The 17,718-nt window shown below is 44.9% G+C and overlaps 1 protein-coding gene across 6 annotated transcripts in view; it reads left to right on the top strand.

The window, feature by feature from the left end:
* The window catches only part of birc6 (baculoviral IAP repeat containing 6), a 138,795-nt gene that overhangs the window by 40,329 nt on the left and 80,748 nt on the right, over positions 1 to 17,718 (top strand). For all 6 annotated transcript variants that reach the window (XM_084021581.1, XM_084021580.1, XM_084021584.1 and 3 more), the window contains exons 38-54: positions 490 to 623; positions 1,804 to 1,957; positions 2,046 to 2,162; positions 2,258 to 2,418; positions 6,320 to 6,446; positions 6,544 to 6,654; positions 8,694 to 8,952; positions 9,090 to 9,661; positions 10,198 to 10,373; positions 10,475 to 10,571; positions 10,877 to 11,071; positions 11,201 to 11,401; positions 11,729 to 12,008; positions 12,094 to 12,350; positions 12,901 to 13,009; positions 13,267 to 13,503; positions 15,937 to 16,798. In XM_084021581.1, coding sequence (XP_083877707.1) covers positions 490 to 623; positions 1,804 to 1,957; positions 2,046 to 2,162; positions 2,258 to 2,418; positions 6,320 to 6,446; positions 6,544 to 6,654; positions 8,694 to 8,952; positions 9,090 to 9,661; positions 10,198 to 10,373; positions 10,475 to 10,571; positions 10,877 to 11,071; positions 11,201 to 11,401; positions 11,729 to 12,008; positions 12,094 to 12,350; positions 12,901 to 13,009; positions 13,267 to 13,503; positions 15,937 to 16,798 — 4,049 coding nt within the window. The remainder of the gene's footprint in view (positions 1 to 489; positions 624 to 1,803; positions 1,958 to 2,045; positions 2,163 to 2,257; positions 2,419 to 6,319; positions 6,447 to 6,543; positions 6,655 to 8,693; positions 8,953 to 9,089; positions 9,662 to 10,197; positions 10,374 to 10,474; positions 10,572 to 10,876; positions 11,072 to 11,200; positions 11,402 to 11,728; positions 12,009 to 12,093; positions 12,351 to 12,900; positions 13,010 to 13,266; positions 13,504 to 15,936; positions 16,799 to 17,718) is intronic.

The raw sequence follows: 17,718 nt of genomic DNA, 5'->3' as shown, positions 1-17,718 counted from the left end.
TCTTTGTGTGGTAACATTCTCTAAAGTTCTCTTCTTCTTTTCATAGATGCATGTTTTTCTCCACAGTTTGGATTTATGTGTATGATTATTGTATTAGTTCTGCTTTTTGGATCGGGAGTTCAAACATGTAGATTCAGAGCTAATTTGTCATTTGCTGCTCCTCCTGCTTTCAGCGGAGCAGCTTCTGTCATGTGAGAGTAGAACAGAGGATACAGGAAAAAAACCTGGAAGGACTTTATGAATTGATTTCAGATCTTTCATTTGTAGAACGATTTGAACTGGAAAATCTTTTTTCTACTTTCGAGTTTCCACTGGAGAATGTGGTCATGAGTGTGACTTGTGTCTGGACTCCAGTAGAGGAGTAGATGAGCTAATGGCTTGTCGGCATTAAAATTGCCCAGTAACGTGCTAAAGACAGAGTTTCTCTTGCTTGTATGTTTTCCTAGTGTGCTTGCTCGGCAATATTAAGACTGTTTTCATTATCCAAAGGTGCTCCACCTCTGTCATCTTTGGAAAAAGATAAAGACATAGACTTTGACTTGCTACAAGACCTGATGGATGTTGATATTGATCCTTTAGATATTGATTTGGAAAAGGATCCCCTCGCAGCCAAAGTGTTTAAGGTACGTTGATTGTGACACTCTTCTTCTTCTTCTTCTCTCCATTATGTGGCTCTGGCTTATATGTTGATTTAATGACGGTTAACTTCTGAGATAAAGTAACAACAACACAGGAAAATATCAACAAATGTTTTATTTTTTATTTTTTTATAAACTTAGACAGAATGTACCCAAATTAATGTGTAGGTGTGTTCTACAGTTGGAAGTTATTATTAGTTGAAAATATCACAAATTGTCACCATTTTTATTTATTCTGACTTACACACACAATTTAAGTCACAAGTCACAATTTAGGATTATCGTTAAATTGAACTAATCCTACTTTATTCTCAATCATCAGTTTTTTGTTCCCTCCAACAATAACCACAATATTCTGAATAGTTTTATTCATTCGTTTACTAAAAGCAAACAGTTTGACATTTACATGTTTTATGTGTTTGCTATTGTTTTCTGAAAATGTTTTAACTAGTCCAAAATTACTAAGCTAATGAGACAGCAAAGCAGCCCACAGTTTCCTGATCAGTTTTTAAATACAATCATGTACTTGAACCATTACAAGGCCTCGAGTCAACAGAACCGTTTATCCCCTAAAAGTACACAAGGAGCTTAATCTCCATGTTACTAAATGGTTTAAATGAACCGAAGGATCAGAGAAATGAACTCGTTGAAGGTTCTGTGTACAACATGGACGGAGTAACGACGGGTTTACATTGGACCTGGAAGCGTCACAGTATTTGTAGAAACACTGGCAGTGTATTTCCAAACCAACTGGACCGTTCACACAGAACGACCCGCAGCGCTGAAGTCTGCTGCTGGCTCGCCATGTTCAAAGATAGTTTTGGCGTCTGTTTTCATGCCAGATTTACTGGCAGCATGTGGAGGAAAAAAGAACATCCTTGAAAATGGCGAGCCAGCAGCAGACTTCTGCTCCGAAATAGCCTAGTGTCACTGTTTGTGATTGTGTTTTTGAAATGACGTACTATATTGTATTACTCCATGAGTCTGTGATAAGAGGAGAAGAGAACCCGGTGTAAGTTCTCTGCTTTCTTCCTGCTATTGGTAGCTTGATGTAATCAGGTTTGAGCAGCATATATATGAGTATTTTGAGGTTTGAAAACAAATGTGATGTGTTGACAGGAGAGTGACTGTAATCCTTCTCCCACCTTCTCATGTCCGTCCTCAGCCTATAAGCAGCACCTGGTATGACTACTGGGGCGCTGACTACGGCACGTACGGGTACAACCCATACATCGGAGGGGTTGGGATCCCAGTGTCCAAACCTCCGGTTGTTGCTGAAAAGCCCGGGTCTCAGAGTCTGTCGGTCTCCGTGTCACAGGGTGAGTGGAGGCTGGGTTTTGGTGTTCGTATGGACGTATGCAAATAGCCCTTCTGACGTCTTTGACCTTTTGAATCTGTGTCTCACAGCACTGGATGCCCGGTTAGAAGTGGGCCTGGAGCAGCAGGCTGAACTGATGCTCAAAATGATGGCAACTCTGCAGGCCGACTCCATTCTCCAGGCCCTCACTTCAAGCTCATCCACAGGTGAACACACCAGACCGAAGAGAGCAGGGCCAGATCTTCTTTTCTGTTTCCACATGTATCGTGGCTGTAAGCTCTTCTTGTCGTCTGGCTTTCAGTGAGCCAGCCCTCCAATGGGACTGATGACTCCCTGCTGAGGGCTCTTCATGGAGGAGGCTCTCCTCCAGCCAGCAGCCTAATGGTCCAGCCCTCGTCCATCCCCATGTTGAGTGCCTGCTTCAACAAGCTCTTCTCCATGCTGCAGGTCCACCACGTACAGGTCAGCACACACCACTACATTTACATTTAGGGCATTTAGCAGACGCTATTGTCCAAAGACTTACAAGAAGTACATTTGTCAAAAGAGAGAAACCACAACATATCATTGCTGATAAAGTAAGAGCTAAAAATAGAAAAGTAGTAGTACTACTCTGAGTAAAGTAGTAGCTGTTCATCAAACATACTAGTGTTGTCACGATACCAACATGTTGGTACCGGTACCAAAATGTGTTTCGGTACTTTTTGATACTTTTCGATACTTTTTCAAATAAAAAGTGAAAGCAAAAAATGTCATTACTGACTTTATTTTAATAGAAAATCTTAGAACAATAACATATCAATCAGCAAATACAATAAAATACCACAAAGACAAGCTTTTCTAATGCACACAATTTTAAAAATGTTAAAATATAAATACAATAATATAATATAAAATATAATCATATAAATAAACCAGCTCTTTTTGTTTTCTTCCAGAGCTACTTTTGTTAAGAGTGAAGGGCGGTGGCGCTTGCTTTTAGCACTGAATGTGTCTTTTTTTCCTGAGTAAATGACCTGTCGTTCCCTGAGTTCAGTGTGCAGGTCTGGGTGCTGGTCCTTTAAGTGTTTGGCTAGTCGGAGGTGTTTCCGCCGTTAGCCATTCATGTTTTAAACACCGTTTACACAGTGGTGCGTCGGCGTTAACTGCCTCGCCTTGCGCATTTGTTTTTAAGCTAAAGTACGGCCATATCGCACTTCGCGGCGCTAGTTTGTCCACAAGTTGCGGCGTGATGACGGTTTAAGCAGCCAGTCTCTCCTCCGTGCTCCTCTCCCCCCTCTATCTCTCTCTCTCCTCTCTCTCTCTCTCTCTCTCTCTCTCTCTCTCTCCAAGCTTTCCTCCTGCTCCGTTTGTTGCTACCGTCCACGCTGCTCGCTAACTTGCTAGCGGTTTCCTCCGGCTTGCTTGCTTTTTCTTTTTATCTCTCCAAGCTGCGGCTCGCTCCTCATCCTCTCAGCTGTAGTTACAACGCAGTGACGTCAGGCGGCGAGTTCGCCGCGCTGCCGGCGGCGCTGCAAGTACCGGTCCCGTCCAAATGCAATATGGTACCGTTTTAAATGCCTCAGTACCCCGGTACCAAATTAGTACCGGTATACCGTGCAACCCTAAAACATACCTTAAAAACAACAGTGCTATAGTTAAGAACAGTACAAATGTAAAAACACAAACCCCTGACTGATTGCAGTCTTCACTGGAGGCTAGACAGCCTGCAGTCTGTCCAATCCAGCTTTATTTATAAAGCACTTTAAAAACACACAGTTGACCAAAGTGCTGTAAAGAAAAGTCAAAACAGAACATATAAGAAACAACATCAAATTATAGAGACAACACACAGATAAAAGCCACTCACACGGTGCAATAAAAGCAATACAAAAACAATAAACCTCTCATGGAAAGACTTAAAAACGGGTAGTGAGGGGGCCTGACTGATGTTCAAAGGTAACTCGTTCCAACGTGTAGGAGCTGCTTCTCCAAAAGCCCGATCAGTCTGAGTGGATAGGGCTGCTCTATGAAAAATACCTTTTTGACCCTTTAGATCACCACCCCTCTGTCATACTGGGCTCCTTTTTGACAACATAATACAATATTTTCATATCAAAATGTTTTCTTCCTGTCAAAGACAATCTTGACGTGTACTCCCATAAACTAGAACCCAACCAACCAATCAATCTGCATCTTTTAGCGATAGGGGAGGTTGTGTGCCGTTACATTCACCTTTTTTTAGTTGCCCAATAAATGAAGGATTTGATGTAAATTGCTCTTGTAACTGTACATCCCTCAATATTCACTTTCACTGGGTAGATACTCAGAGTAGAGAAGATACAGACTTCCTGACGTCGGTTTGACTGGGACTTACACTCTGTCCCAAGTTCTATGGGAGCCTTTAGTGAAAGTGTTGTGTATTGACGTCTTGCCTCTGATTCAGTCATTCCAGGACGTTTACACTGTTGCTTTGAAGCTGCTGCTGTAGTTTTGGCTTTGTTTGCTCTCAGATCTCCTGCAGGCTGTCCTGCAACTGAAAACAGTGCTTGTAGCAATAGTATTGAATATTCCAGGTTGTAGGCGTGTCAACCGTAGCAATAAATAACACTGTACTTCATGTAAAGGAACTTCTTTTTACCCTATTCTACAGAAGACTGTATGTCTTTCCACCTGAAAAGCAACAAAACCACCTCAGGCTGTTATCAGCTGCTCCATAACCAGCAACAACTCATCCCAAATCTTCAAACAATCACTCTCATCTCATTCTATCAATTTTATTCACATTCACTGTATGTTTGCTGGACGAAATTATGTTTCAGATTTTCATGAAATTATGTATTTCATCATTCTAAAACTCACCTGTGTAGGGGGCATAGCGTTGTCCATAGGGCTGCAGCTATCGATTCTTTTTGTAATCGATTAATTTAGCACTTTATCGATCGATTAATCGAGGAATCGGATAAAAAAAAAATTGCGTTTTTAAACAAACAAAACAAATAATGCATAACGAAAATGATGTGGCTGTAAAATGATCAAGCATTTCTAAAAAAAATAAACAGAGGTATTCATTCCAACTACAAAATTTGGCTCCAAAACTAAGCCCATTTATTAAGTGCCAGTGAGAATTTAACAACAATACAGTTAAATCAACTTGGATAAAACATGGATAACATTTAATTTACGTTTTGTTTTGCCAGCAATGGCCCTTTCCTCTCCCTGCCCTAAATATGTGTGTATAAAGTTTACTTCTTCTGTGCCATTTATGTATTTAGCTTTCTCTATCACTACAGTAACTGTTTGACCATTCTTTTCTCTGCTTTGAACTCCTCCGTCCGTTTGGGCAAACACAACAACTCACAGCCAAGCGTAAATCAGGCTTTCCGATTGGCTGTAAAAGCTGCTACGGGAGCCAATACGAGCGTCCGATGCATAAACGTAACTCTATACGTCACTCGCAAGATGGCGGATGAGAAGTGATCGATATACAACAAAACGGAGAAATGCACCACGGAGACGAGGAGACATCTAGTCACACATTTTACTACTTTACGCATTCGTTTTGTTGTCAGAAATAAATCGCTCACATGGACAAGCAGGATACCGTTGTTTAGCCCCGATACTCTCTGTCGTTTACGGACATTCTGAGTTTGACTTTCCGCCATCGCGCCAACTAAATTCAGAATGAATGACCGTGTATGACGCGCTGGTGCTTCCTGAACAACGGTCCGTGTGGAACAATCGGATCCCTGCACATAGGCGCGTCATAGGAATTTAACGAGGCTTCGAGGCAGATGTTTTGCCTCGAGGAATTTTCATAATCGAGTTAATCGAGTAACTCGATGAATCGTTGCAGCCCTAGTTGTCCAATAATGTTATTTGCTCCCAAAGTCTGGGTCACAACCAATTAGGGATGAGATGGTATTGGATTGGATTGTGGATCGGGATAAAAAGGAAAAAAACACTTTCATTTTTGAGATAATCGAAAATATCATCACGCGGAGGAAGAATCATGTAATTGAAAACCAGTGTCACAAAATGTTCCCTTTTTAAAATGTATTTGTTTATCATTGATTTCTGCAGGAGTTGTGATTTATGATGACCTTATTTGAGATTGTTTGATTTGTTTGTCAGTCACTAGTGTCTTATCTGTGATACAATACAAATAATATTTCATGGATTCCATCATGTTATGTTGCCTTTTTTAAGAGTTGTGAGAATATTGTGAATCTCAATTATTTTGGCCAGTATAATGGTGATATGACATTTTCATATGCCTATAACATATTTCATGCTGGAGTATCGAGGTTGAATACGTTCTGTAGTCACTTGTAAAGTCAACTCTGCCATTCTCAGTGTAAAAGCAGCTTTTCTTGTCTCCCAGCTGGAGTCTCTGCTGCAGCTGTGGTTGACCCTCAGTCTCAACACGTGTTCTAGCGGCACTGAAGAGAGCGGATCAGACATCTTCATGTTCAACGCCAGCCGAGTGCCCACCATCCCACTCAACCAAGGTGAGGACTCTCTCCACCCCTCTGATAGAGCTGGACACGTCTGTACATCCTACACATGTTGTATTCTCGCTACATTTCTATCATATTGTGTGTCCAGCATCCATCAGCAGTTTCCTCACCGTGCTGGCGTGGTACCCCAACACCTCCCTGAGAACGTGGTGTCTGGTGCTGCACTCTCTCACCCTGATGACCAACATGCCAGCCTGTGGTCAGTACTCCACTCACTCTTATTACCTTCTGTGTGTCATCAACACTGGGGGATCTGAGGCTTTGATTGAGTTGTTGTCCAGTTATGAACGGATCAAAGATTTGTGGCTGGATGTGACGCAATCAGGAGTCTGCAAGGGGTGTTTGTTTATTTAGAATATTGACCAGGGGCCTGTACTACTCAGCGAGTTCAACATACCCAGGGTATCTTTCAGAGAGCCAGCTTAAATAACCCTAACAAAGGCAATCAGAGATAAGCGGTCACACGAAGCTGGTTATCAACTCGTTAACTCAACCCAGGGTTTCCCTGTCCAGCTATGAGCGCGTGCACATGAAAGAGGCGGCGTTTGCAGCATTTGACCAATCACATACATGATCAGTCTACGGCAGCGGAGCGGCGTATTTCACGTATGAGGAGCGAACCATAATCTTACAGAAATATGAAGAAGTGAAACATATAATGCAGGCAAAAGGCAACAGTTTCATCTGCCAAATGCAGGAAGGACAGCTGGCAAAAACTCGCCGACTGTGTGAATGCGGAAGTCGTATTAACAGTAGGGGTGGGACGATACGGGTAACTCACGATTCGATACTGTGACGATATTTGGCCCACGATAACGATAATATCACGATACACGATGATATTATATATAATATCGATGATACACGATATCTGCGATATTCGATATATTGCAAGAATTTCATCAACGATATATCACGATATGTGACTGAAAAAGAAAAAATATGCATAAAAAATAAATTCCAAAACTTCGTACAATGTACAAATGAATAAACACTGTCCAGCTGGACACATTAAAGTGCATGAACATTAATAACATGTCTTATGTAAACCAGGACAGTGCTTTCTGATACTGAAAAGTCAGTAGAAACTTGTTTTATGTAAACTTGGGCCCGTTTTAGTTTAACAATAGCTAAACAAGATAAGAATAACATCAGAATTAAATGAAATATTGGGCACATTTCAGTATGCAACCAATTATGTGCAGAGTTATGTTCACCCATCCAGTACCTGGGAAGTCGGGCCTCATGCCCTCAATGCTGTGTGAAAAGCGCTTGAAGCTCACAGCAACACCGGCCAGCACACGGCCACGCTTATGCGGCGTTCACACCGGACGCGATAGATGCGAATACAATCGCGTGAGACGCATGTATCGCGCCGCTTGATCATTTTGGACTATTCGCTTCATTCGCGTCAGACGCGCCATTCGCGCCGCGTCTCATCGCGCCAGACGCTCCATTCGCGCCGCCTCCGCCTGAATCGCGTGTCATCGCGCCATTTACCAGCATCGTAGGACGGAAAACCCAGGGTTAACGCTTAAGTTACCTCGCTAAGCCCAAATCCTGCTTCGTAGTACAGGCCCCTGGTGCTCTGGGTGTTCCACTTCCTTCCTGGCTCAATAAAGGGAATAGGCACTGATTTCATTCATGACCCACATGACTTAGATTTTAACTTAATTCGAACACTGTGTGCATGTTCACTGATGAGTTAGAGCTAAAATGCTTTGTGAGTTATTCTTCACTAAAAACTCAGACAGCCCAAACTAATTTCTCCAAACACATCCAGCAGGAATTACTTTTAGTAAAGATGTATCATAAATACACCCAAGTTTGCATCATTTTTTGAAACATCCATTTTTGCTTATTGCTTGTTTAAATGTTAGATTTTCCTAGAACATAAATCATGAATGAAATGTTTTTTTTGTTGTTTTTTTTTGCATTCACCCTTTAGATTTTTGGAAGTGCATCCTAGAATGTAACATCAGGGTACTATAAAATCCATTACCAGGGAACAAGAACCAAAAAGGACACGTTCTGAGTCTCTGCATGCGGGTTTACATTGGGACCTGAAATAGTTAAACCAAAGGCAGTGTGGTAAACTCGTCTTTTAAATATGCTCAGCAGTCTACAAATGTATTACCTTAGATTTTAAATAGTTTTGTTATTCCTTTTTAATTCTATAGTTGATAGTTATCCATTGTGTGGTGATGATTTATATATAATGTGAGTTTGAACTTCCAGCCTCCAGCAACGGGATGAGCTCTCAGGAAAGTACAGCACAGCAGATGGTGTCTGATCCCACCCTGGTTCACGTCCTGGTGCGCTTCCTGTCGGGCAGCAGCACCAACGGGACGAGCCAGCACAGCTCTCAGGTGGGCCCCACAGCCACCCAGGCCATGCATGAGTTTCTGAGCCGCCTGCAGGTCCACCTGTCCTCCACGTGTCCACAGATGTTCAGCGAGTTCTTGCTCAAACTCATGCACATCTTGTCTACTGAAAGGTATGTAGTCACTTCAGAAATGCATTTCCAATCAATGTTTGCATGTTGCAGCTCACTTATCAGTGCACTGATGAGAGATGTCAGCAGATGCTCTATAGATGCTCTTTGGGAACTAATGGTTCATCCTGACCTTCCAGGGGTCCATTCCAGTCAGGCCAGGGTCCGCTGGACGCCCAGGTGAAGCTACTGGAGTTTACGCTAGAGCAAAACTTCGAGGTGGTGTCGGTGGCGACCATCTCCTCCGTCATCGAGTCCATCACCTTCTTGGTCCACCACTACATCACCTGCTCCGACAAAGTGGTTTCCCGCAGCGGCTCAGACAGCTCTGTGGGCGCTCGGGCTTGTTTTGGTGGTTTGTTTGCCAACATCATCCGGCCAGGAGACGCCAAGGCAGTCTGTGGAGAGACAACACGAGACCAGCTGATGTTCGACCTCCTCAAGCTGGTCAACGTGCTGGTGCAGCTGCCTCTGTCCGGGGACCGAGAGTTCAGCGGGCGGCTGCCGCCGGCCGGTAGCAGCGCGGCTGACTGCAGCGTGTCCGACGAGGAGAAGGTCTGTGGAAGCAAAGAAAGCGTGGCTGGTGGATCGGCGTTCAGTCAGGGTCCCCCTGCTGGTGTGGCTGACCTGGTCCTAGCCAATCAGCAGATTATGAGCCAGATCTTATCGGCACTGGGCCAATGCAACAGCAGTGCCATGGCCATGATCATAGGTAAGACTTAGCACAGAAAATGATCAGTTATCACTGCAGTTCTTGTCACCTTAACAGTAACAGCATCTTTCACCTTGTAGTTTTTATGTTTCTTTCCACGACTTTGTGGTTTTTATAAATATTAAAAATAAAGGTCGTCATAGAGGAGAGACGAACTCATTGTAAATGTAGAGAGCCGGGAAGCCTGAACAGAAGGTGAGGTTTTGAAGACGTGTGTTTAAATCTAATGTAACTGTAACACAAGATGAGAAGAGTCATGAAGTCAGTAAACTGACTGTGATGTTATATTTCCTAAAGCATCACCTAACATTGTCCACCATAAGCTGCTGGTCGTACCAGACCAACGCTGTAGCCTCAAAAACCCTGAGTGGACTAAATTGAACAACGGTGTGTTTCATTGCATTGGATTCAACTTTTTAGAGAAAGAATGTGTTGTGTGGTTAAATAGAGGATAAACAATGACATTTGACTTGTGGGTGAACAGGGTGTCATATATCCTCTCCTGCTGCAGGCTGACACTTGGTTTTGTTCCTCAGGAGCCAGCGGCCTCCACCTGACCAAACATGAGAACTTCCACGGGGGTCTCGATGCCATCTCAGTGGGTGACGGGCTCTTCACCATCCTCACCACCCTCAGCAAGAGGGCCACGTCAGTCCAGGTCATGCTCCAGCCCATCCTCACATACATGGCCTGTGGGTACATGGGCAGACAGGTGAGCATTAGCCATTGGTGTTGGGATATTTCAAGATTCAATATTAAACTACATCTTTGAACAAACACTTTGATACCCGTTTTTAATTCTCCATTTTGTAGGGGTCTCTTTCCACCTGTCAGCTGTCAGAGCCACTTTTGTGGTTCATCCTCCGAGTGCTTGATACCAGCGAGGCTCTCAAGGCCTTCCATGACATGGGTTGGTACCAGTCGCCGACCTCCGGTTCTGAAATGTGAAGCCATAGCTAAAGTGCCTTGAACTTGCATTCTCTCTACTGGCCATCAGGGGGCGACCCCACTGGTTGCAAAAATAAGTCTGATTACATGGAAGTCTATGAGAAAATGACCCTACCCGATATGTTACCTTTTGTAAAGTTGTTAAAATGTTCCAGAGCTTTAGTGTCTATGTAAATTAACACACAGCTACACAAATGAAAACATGGATTCTCTCAAGCTTAGCTAATCTGATCACTAAGAAACCGTGCATTTCTTGTGTTTTCCCAGGTGGTGTGCAGTTGATCTGTAACAACATGGTGACCAGCACCCGGGCCATTGTGAACACAGCACGCAGCATGGTGTCCACCATCATGAAGTTCTTAGATTCAGGTCCTGGAAAGACGGCGGACGGCAGCCTCAAGGCCCGAGTGATGACCTCAGAGCCAGACAACGCTGAGGGACTCCACAACTTTGCTCCCTTAGGTGCTTTCAGTTTTTGTCACGTTCTCAGTCTCATACAATTTGTGGGACAATATCTTTACAGTAAAAGATGTAGAAACATGATACCTGAACTTTTTTCTGAGTCTAATGGATGAACTTGTCCCTTGACAGGCACCATAACATCCAGCAGCCCCACAGCGCAGCCAGCAGAGGTCCTCCTCCAGGCCACGCCGCCCCACCGCCGGGCCCGCTCCGCAGCCTGGTCCTACATCTTCCTGCCGGAGGAGGCCTGGTGCGACCTCACCATCCACCTTCCAGCTGCTGTGCTGCTCAAAGAGCTCCACATCCAGCCACACCTTGCCTCTCTAGCCAGTGAGTAGCACCCAATTTATTCATGAAAGTCATTTAGAAAAGTGACTTAAGTTTATTTTTAAAAGTGGATAGACACTTTATCAGCCGACGACGTCATCAAAAACATGCAACGTTTGTGTCATTTAGCCCCAGCCATCAGGAAATGTTAGTAGACATTATTATCTACAAATGGGGGGCTCTGCAGAAAAAGTTTGGGAACCACTGCACTAACGTAACTGTAAAAGGGTCCCTTTCCCTCACCTTCCATGAAATACTTTTCCTCTAACTTGGATGGAAACTCATTTCATTCCATTTTGTTTTGCTGTGTCCGTTCCTTTGACCAACCAGCCTGCCCGTCCTCGGTCTCTGTGGAGATCAGTGCTGATGGAGTCAATATGTTGCCGCTCTCCACGCCGGTCATCACCAGTGGCCTGACATACATAAAGATCCAGCTTGTGAAGGCGGAGGTTGCGTCGGCTGTTTGCCTTAGGCTGCACCGGCCTCGTGATGCCAGCACCCTGGGTCTGTCTCAGATCAAACTCTTGGGCCTGACGGCGTTTGGTAACACCTCCTCTGCAACGGTCAACAACCCCTTCCTGCCCTCTGAGGACCAGGTCTCCAAAACCAGGTACCAAAGAGTGATATTGGACTGAGAGCATGTGCGTTGTCCTTGCTGTGGGCGTTGCTGTAACCTTTTCCTTTCTCCCGTACAGCATCGGGTGGCTGCGTCTTCTCCACCATTGCCTGACCCATGTCAGTGACCTGGAGGCCATGATGGCCAGCGCTGCAGCACCCACCGCCAACCTGCTGCAGACCTGCGCGGCGTTGCTCATGTCGCCTTACTGCGGCATGCACTCGCCCAACATCGAGGCCGTGCTGGTCAAGATTGGCCTGCAGTCCACTCGCATTGGACTCAAACTCATCGATATTCTGCTGAGGAACTGTGCCGCCTCTGGCACCGACCCTGCCAGTGAGTCACACACCACCGCATCGCTGCTCGAGTGTTAATCACAGGAAGGAGATCCACAGGACCTTCAATAGCAAGTAGTCTGAACATATTCAAATGAATTGCCTTGAGAGCTTCTTGAATGAGCTTGCAGTTGTAAACACCAAGACAAGGGTATATTTCAAATGTAGTATATTTGGTAACGCTTTTCAGGTCTTTATGTTCCAATGTTGTAGTCATGTTTTAATAAATATGGTATTGACATTGATTTGACAGCCTGAACTTGAGTCGGTGCACAGCAAGGTCAAATGACTGGTTGTTCAGTAATTTGTAGATACTATGTGAAGCAGAATTATGAAAGCAGTCTTGCCACCTGAAAGAGCGACATCTCTGTTAGAGTTCTGCCTTAAACTGGAAATGGATCTGGTCCTGTCCCTGCATCTGTTACACCTGACCCTTCCAAACCTGACTGATACTGACAAATTTGAGTCCTTAATCTAGTATTGGCCACACTGTCTCTTGTTAACTGTGGAACATGACATCCTTATTTTCATGTGTGCTTCTGTCTTTGTAGATTTGAACAGCCCTCTACTGTTCGGGAGGCTGAATGGCCTCTCCTCGGACTCCACCATCGACATTCTGTACCAGCTGGGCACCACACAAGACTCTGGAACCAAAGACAGGTATGTTGTCATACAGCCTTGACTCTAACTGTCCTTAAGCTCCCTTTTATAAGAACAACAACCAATGAGAAACAGCTTTCTGTCAAGGTGATATTCCAGACAGACTCATAAGCCGATAGTAAAAGATAACAAGGAGAGTGGAAGGAGACTTTTTACTGTCATGTGGTTGTGTTTGTTGCATATCAATTCCACTGTGACTCACCTCACACTGAGGCGAGGTATTTAGCAAAGCTTTGCTCTGAATCTTCCCCCTTCAGGATCCAGGCTCTTCTCCAGTGGGTCCACGACTCTTCACGGGTGGCGGCCCACAAGATGAGTGGTCCCCTGGGATACACTGGAGCCGGTGCCTGCTCTTCCTCTGCTTCGCTGAGAGAGTACGGCCTCCTCATGCCTTCGCCCTCCCACCTCCACTGTGTGGCAGCCATCCTTTGGCACAGCTACGAGCTGCCCGTCGACTACGACCTGCCTGCTCTGCTCAACAGAGAGCTCTTTGAGTCAGTCCAAGTCTTTTTCATTTTCATGAAATCCATATGTACATGCATGCAATCAAAGGAGATTTAGTCATCATATGTTTGCTCAGCCTCTCATCAGTTGAAAAAGAAGTGAATGGATGGTAATTTAACCTGTTGTTCTCATGTCTGAATAAGCATTATTTACATAAAAGTCATGATTGCAATATTCCAAGGTATGTTACAATTCTGCACCACTTCAAGGATGCTGTCGGATTAACATAAAAGCTGCAGCAGCACAAAGTTAAATACACACAGGGAGATAATAAATACATATTATTATTAGTCATCTCATAATGCACTAAGAAAGGATCTGTAAAACGGTAACATTGAACAAGCTCACTTTAAGTTGTTTAGAAGGTGAAGCAGATTGCCACATGCTCTAAAAAATCCATGGTAATATGCTCAGGTGTTGTATTACCTACTCACTGGCAGGAATGCTCCTGCATTTATATAGTGCTTTCTAGTTTACCAACCACTCAAACACACACACACACACACACTGCCACAGCTACCATACAAGGTGCCAACCTGCTCATCAGGAGGTAATGGATCTGAGGAGCTGGGTATTGATATTATTTGGTGAATATTGAATGGTTAAGGTACTCTATATGATATTCAGAGATTAATATAGCAGCCAACACTTCACTGTTAGTTATTTAAAGAAGAACCTGAGCAGAGAATGTCACTCTCCCTCTGAGTGTTGTTAGCCTGTGCTTTGTTCATATGGCCATTAGTGTTAGTGAGTTTGTCTTATTGGCTAGCACAGTGTCCACCCTCACCACTCAGGTAAACGCTGTTAGCTCTGTCGGTACGGCTGCTGTTGTCTGCGCTGTTAGCTGCGAGCCGCCAGCTTAACCGTCAACATGTAGAGAGCCATGTGGAGGAACTGAATTTTTCTATTGGGCACCCTTAGTGGCTCAGAGGGAGAGCGAGTCTTCCCCGATTCAGGAGATGGTTGTGGTTGTGGTTGGAATCCAGTCTGAATGGGTAAATAGACTCAAAGTAGTGTAAAGCAACTTGTGTAGTCAAAGACCAGAAAATCACTATAGAAATGGATGTCCATTACCATTTAGGGATGTCCCGATCCGATATTAGTAACCGATAGGCTGCCGATATTAGCAAAAAAAATGCATATCGATATCGGATCGGCCTGAACGGGAAAATCCCGATCCGGACTCCCGATTTTTCAACTCCGGTCCGTGTTTTCCAGCGCACCGATGTAGGTAATCCATTCCAGTTTTTTTTTTTTTTTTTTTTTTTCAAAATCCGGTCCGCGTTTTCCAGCACACCTAGCGCACACCTCGCGACCTGTCCAGCATCCCCTAAACAACAACAAGACGGACTTGTCTGTGCATGTCCCACTAAGAATTTAAAGTTATTGATAAAAATGTCAGCTGTGTGGGATTATTTTATTCTAAAAGACGAAAAAGACGAAGAGGCGGAGTGCAATACTTGCCACAATAAAGTCAAGCTTTGAGACATTTAGGGGGAGCTCTAAAACACTGTTCATAAACGCTCTGACAGCTTCTGGCGCTCACGTTTTGAAGTAAACTCACTGTTTTAAACTCGCACCAAAAGCGTTATGACGCGGACATAAAAGCGGAGCCTCCGCCTCTTCGCCGCCGCCCCTCAGCTGTTGATCCTCGGTGACTGCCGGGTCGGCTGCGCTCTGACCGACCGGGAGCCGCTCCGTGAGTCGGTGTCCAGCTCATGGAGCCTGCTAACAACAGCCATTAATTAACATAGTGTAGAGTTATGATTAGCGTAATGCGTAAGTCTCTCCTGCTTCCTAGTGTTGCGCAGCCAGGTTTTCAACCTGCGCAAGGCTGGGAAAGAGCGCTTGGATGCCGCGGGGAGGCTGATGGGACGGCCGCACCCCCTGCACCCTTAGTTCCGACGTCTATGCTGCTAACGTTTGTTTCTATGATCGAAATGAATAACGTTGTTACTCGACAGTTACAAGTATTCGAAATGGTAAAGCGGTAAGATTGATTATTTATTATTTAGTCTATTTTGTGTTTATTTAACCCTGTTAAGAATAAACAGGTCAGCTTCTCATTACCAACCATTGTGGATTATTCAAACTAACATAATTAAGTTGGCTAGTTGTTCTTAAGGGTAAAACCCTTTTTAACATGAGTCTGACAACAAAATAAGTAAATATCTTTAATCTTTAATACATGCTTGGATCAGCCGGTATCGGTATCGGCCGATACTAAAAGCTACAATATCGGTATCGGATCGGAAGTGCAAAAAGCTGGATCGGGACATCCCTATTACCATTACCTTAATGAATGTATTTCGCTTAATATTGATTGAAACATTTGAACACATGAAATGTTGACAAAATGAAAACATTTGAAGACTAACAACATTCATAACTGATGATTAATTCCTCTTCTCCCACCCCCCCAGGCTGCTGTATAACTGGTCGATGTCGTTGCCATGTAACATAGTGCTGAAGAAGGCCGTGGACAGCCTGCTGTGCTCCATGTGTCACATCCACCCCAGCTACTTCTCCCTCCTCATGTCCTGGATGGGGATTGTCTCGGTGCCCAGCGCCAGTCACACTCAAGCCCAGCACCACCGCCTCGCCATGACCGACGACAGCAAAAAGCAGCACGACGCCAACACCAACACGGCGGGACTGACAGATGACTCCAAGCATGCCAGACCCCCCATCAACCTGTCAGAGTCCCAGTTAACTACGCTGGCAGCTGCGTCCCAGTCTCCAGGAGCCATAGAGCAGCTGCTGGGCTCAGGCTTACCCTCACTGCTGGTCCGCAGCCTGGCCCAGTTCTGTGTCGGCCTTCTGGCTAGTGCCGACCTGCCTCTACCTGCCGCTCAGGCTGAGAGACGACATCACCATCACCACTACCACTCGTCCTCCTCATCCTCACACAGTAGGCCACCTCTGGCTGCAGAGCTGGTGGCTCCAGTGCTGCGTTTCCTGACTGAAGTGGGCAACAGTCACGCCATGAAAGACTGGCTAGGAGGACCAGAAGTCAACCCGCTCTGGACAGCGCTGCTCTTCCTGCTGTGCCATTCCAGTGCCAGTGCTGGAGCCAGTGCAAGCTTTCAGCCTCTGGGCTCCAGATCCGCGGCAGGTCCCGCTCCATCCCAGCCTCAGGCTTCAGGGTCACGCTTCTCCCTAGCATCTAGTGGGCAGGCAGGAGGCCTCACCACCCAGCAGAGGACGGCTCTGGAGAATGCTACTGTGGCCTTCTTTCTCCAGTGTATCTCCTGCCACCCTAACAACCAGCGGCTCATGGCTCAGGTCAGCTCTGATACACCACTGTTTTGGGATAATGGCAATGTTTCCTTTTCTTTGAGACATCAGGATTTGAGGTTTAAAATCTCTGACAAAGGGTTGCTGATTGGATTCGTCAAATGTTTGTAGACTTGTTTTTCAACCCTACAAAGCCATAGAGACGGCTACTTTTAATGATACTGTTATACCCCTTTTCCACCAACGCGTCTCTTCAGTGTATTTGGGCAAATAATACAATAACAATAAACTACACAAAATACTAAAATCGCAACATGTTTTAAAGTGTAGAGCAGTGTGTGATCAATATGGATGATCAGAGTGTTTGATGTTTAGTCATCTGCAGGTTGGACCTCCGTTCAATATCGTCTATGTTCGACAGACAAACACGAACAGACGAACAGCGGTTTAATCACAGAAAGAGAAGACGCTGTGAAGACAGATGTTAAGTTACGTTGCTAGTTGGTAACGTTTAGTGAGCCAACGGCAGTCAGAAAGTAGCATACTAACATTATTGTTAGCAATACCAGGCTAGCTGGCTAGCTAGCCGGTCAGCTTACATTACCCAAGGAAGCACAGCCACTAGTTGCTGCTGTTACAAACGTAATCAGTATGTTTGTTTACTAAACAGAAATGTGTCGTTGGTTTGCAACGAGGTAACACATTTTAAAAGTTTTCAGGACAGTAACGTTAGTAAAACTCAGCAGCAGTGTATTTTCCCCCGTTGCCTTGAGCGTTAACCCCGCCCCTAGCCCCTGACGTAGGTTTGCGAACGGTTCTAGCCCAGCAAATAGTTGGTGCCGCTTTGGAGCCAGTTTTCTTTGTTTGTGGAATTGGGAAGAACTGGTTCGCGATCAGGCACCGGCTCCGGCCCTCAAAATGCCTCAGTGGAAAAGGGGCAAGAGTCATGTTTTTAAATATGTACTTCT

This window comes from Eutrigla gurnardus (genome assembly GCF_963514095.1).
Source record: "Eutrigla gurnardus genome assembly, chromosome: 11".
Taxonomy (NCBI): Eukaryota; Metazoa; Chordata; class Actinopteri; order Perciformes; family Triglidae; genus Eutrigla; species Eutrigla gurnardus.
Note: the sequence above shows the minus strand (reverse complement) of the source record. Positions and strands in the feature narration are given on the sequence as shown.